General features: G+C 30.0%; 1 protein-coding gene across 1 annotated transcript; it reads right to left on the bottom strand.

Annotated features, from left to right (window-relative positions):
• Positions 1–1,383: 1,383 nt before the first annotated feature.
• LOC143592589 (uncharacterized) lies at positions 1,384–1,868 on the bottom strand. The gene is made up of 2 exons (XM_077072476.1): positions 1,663–1,868; positions 1,384–1,609 (listed from the first exon to the last, which is right to left on the bottom strand). Exons 1-2 carry the CDS (start codon positions 1,866–1,868, stop codon positions 1,384–1,386), a joined length of 432 nt encoding a protein of 143 aa, XP_076928591.1.
• Positions 1,869–3,124: the final 1,256 nt, after the last annotated feature.

The raw sequence follows: 3,124 nt of genomic DNA, 5'->3' as shown, positions 1-3,124 counted from the left end.
TTAAAAGAATGGACACATGTGTAAATAAGTGGAACATCAAAGTTTCTAATTTACTTGTTTTTTAGTGTGCTTCATTTTCCAAGCTTTTTTTTAATTTCATTATTTATGCATTTATAGATGTGACTTTTATTTTAAAAAGTATCATAACTTAACAAGTGTGTAGTTATTTATGGTAATGATTTTCAAAAGAAATTATAAAACGTTTTTACTTTAGGTGTATGTTTCAAAACATATACTCAAGCTAAAATGTTGATACCATGCAAATCGGAAAATAAAAGAAATATAGCTTACTATAAGGCGAGTATGTTTGGTTCTACCACATCACAACAAGTTTCACTTGCCAAAAAAAGTTATCAATGATCTCTAACTAAATTGACGGAATGATCATGAATGGGTGATATCGGATGGTATCGTTGCAAGTACCATGACCTAAAGCGAAAATGATTTTTACACTCTTTTAGTCTTTTGATCAATTCAAAGTTCATATCATTTCACTTACTTTGTCAAAGAAAAAGAGTTTTGAGTGCCTCTTTGTTTTGATTGAGATATTTTCCTATAGAGTTTTGAGTGGCTTTTTGTTATGATAAAACATGTTTGCTTAGTAATGAAATTGGAATTAGAATTTGAATGAATTCACTCGAATTTCTTCATGTCAAAGAATTCAACATTTTGTTATTAGTTTTGGATATGAACATATTATTGGCTTTGAATGAAGGAACAAACTTGCCTTTAGAGTGTAGCAAAATCGCAAGAATCGTATAACACATTCCATGTTCATTCTAGTCGATTAATATAATAGTATAAGATCTAATATGGTTCTGAACATATTATGGGTTCTAAATTAAGACAAAAGCCTGTCTGTACAATGTCTTCTTACGGTCCATTACTGAATCGAGACATTGTTAATGCGATTATCAACACGTGTACTTTAATAAATCGTAAGTGTATAACAATAAAAACTTTGGTTAATCTAGTAACTTAGCACATTACATATAAAAACAAATCCTTCAAAAGATAATATACATGAAAAACACCCATACATGATAAACATGTTTATATTCAATTTCTATAGCTATTACACGCTACACAAACTTCTTATATAACCATAGAATTATTATTATTATTATTATTATTATTATTATTATTATTATTATTATTATTATTATTATTATTATTATTATTATAATATAAAGTTCTTATATCAAAAGCAGACTTGTTTATAGTAGTAACCCATATATGTCACGGGTAAAAAGGTAACAATATTCCCAATATGGTAAAGGTATAAAGTGAAAGGCTAAAAAACGACATTGTCGCTAGGGTAAATCACCTTCACATCAATATGACCATTTTACCATATCTACAAAACCATCCAATCTATAGCTTTTACTCCGGTATAGCACTCAACATAACCTTAAAGTTACTTTTTTTACCACCACCACCGCTCTTTCTGCTCAAACCGATGGTTTGAACATCTGCAACCCTGCTAGAACTCTTCACATGTCGTTTTTCAGATGACGTGGTGAAGCAGATATTTTTTTTAGTGTGACGGCCAGTGCTGCTGCATTTTGCTAATGCAGCACTGGCCTTCACCGCTAATGCAGCATCTCCTCTGGCTGGAGGGGATGGTGCAGACGTTTTAAAGGCAGTGCAAAGTAAAGTTGCCCTGGTTGAAGATCCTCGTGGTCTTCAACTGGGGCAATGACATCGTCGAAGTCCATTTCGTCCGAGTTACATATGAAGGTGGATGGGTACTTGTTGAGGATATCGGAAACGTTGATAGGGTGGGCGAATTCGTGTAATTCGCCGTCGGGTAAGATTAACTTTCCCGTGGCTACCGGGGTTGTGTGACAAGAAGTACAAGCACCCATTGTTGCATGAGAATATAGAGTGGGTGGGTGTATATAAAGGGTTGGAATGAAGATAGACAAGTTGGTAAATCTTAGATAAATAAAACGTTCATGTTTTTTAAGATAAAACTTTATAAGTGAATAATCTAAAGAGAACAATAATAAAATCTTAAAGAGCCACATGACAAGTTGGTAAAAAAAAATCCTAGATAATAAAAACATTTCATTTTTTAAGATTGATCTAAAGAGAATAATGATATACTCCCTTCGTCTCATTATAAGTGTCCTAGTTTGACTTTTAAGTCTTTCTTTGCAACCTTTACTGTAAATACTTTTGTTCGTGTCATATAATACTTGATAAAAATTATATCAATGTAAAAATACATTTAAAACTCAATCCATTCATATATTTTACATCAAGTATTATATAAGACAAACAAAAATATTTTCGGTCAAAGTTAAACAAGAAAGACTTGAAAAATCAAACTATGACACTTATAATGGGACGGAGGGAGTAGAACGTTAAAGAACCACATGACAAGTTGGTAAAAAATCCTAGATAACTAAAGCATTTATGTTTTTAAGATAAAAGAGAATAATCTTATCATAATGATAAAGTTTTAAAGAAAATGTAATTCGATATTTTGAATTGTAGTTAAATGAATTAAAATGACTGAATTTAGATAGGGAAAATTATAATTCATGTGTTTTTTTAAGAGAAAACGAAATCAATTTAAGATGATGTTTGAGAAAACAGACTGTCTAATTTAGAGGCAGAATTACATTGAAATGTAACTGTTTGTCATAATAACCGGTCTGTTATAAAAAAACGTATTGTTTATATTTTTTACGTGCTTTAACGGACTAGAATTTATGGAATGTTTTAATAAATTTGGTCTATTTGTATACCAATTGCTTTTATCCATTGCTCCAAATATTAACTTTGAATTTGCTCCAAGTAAAGTACTAAATATAAATCAATAGTCCTTCTTCATGGCGATTATATTTTTTGATTTATTATAATGCTTTAACTTATACTATTTTTTGTTGTCTTTTTTGAGATGACATCATATGAGAGGACAACACAATGCCTTATAATTTATGTGGTTACAAAATTTACTACCAATAAATTAAACAATAAAAAAGAAAACAAAAGCCTTTATCATTATAATATATTTTTAGGTAATATGTCATGTCCCTATAATCATTTATCATATTTATAGTTCTCCCAGATAATTTTTTCTTGTATGAATTTTGAACACTAGTTGGTCCAATTC

This window comes from Bidens hawaiensis, unplaced genomic scaffold, assembly GCF_021521415.1.
Source record: "Bidens hawaiensis isolate Kalapana, Puna unplaced genomic scaffold, B.hawaiensis_p1.1 tig00041075_1, whole genome shotgun sequence".
NCBI classification, from domain to species: Eukaryota; Viridiplantae; Streptophyta; class Magnoliopsida; order Asterales; family Asteraceae; genus Bidens; species Bidens hawaiensis.
Note: the sequence above shows the minus strand (reverse complement) of the source record. Positions and strands in the feature narration are given on the sequence as shown.

Coding starts and splice junctions, on each gene's coding strand:
- LOC143592589 (XM_077072476.1), bottom strand. CDS start 1,868: ATGGGTGCTTGTACTTCTTGTCACACAACCCCGGTAGCCACGGGAAAG. Junction 1,610..1,662: donor CACGAGGATCTTCAACCAGG/GCAACTTTACTT, acceptor CCCTCCAGCCAG/AGGAGATGCTGCATTAGCGG.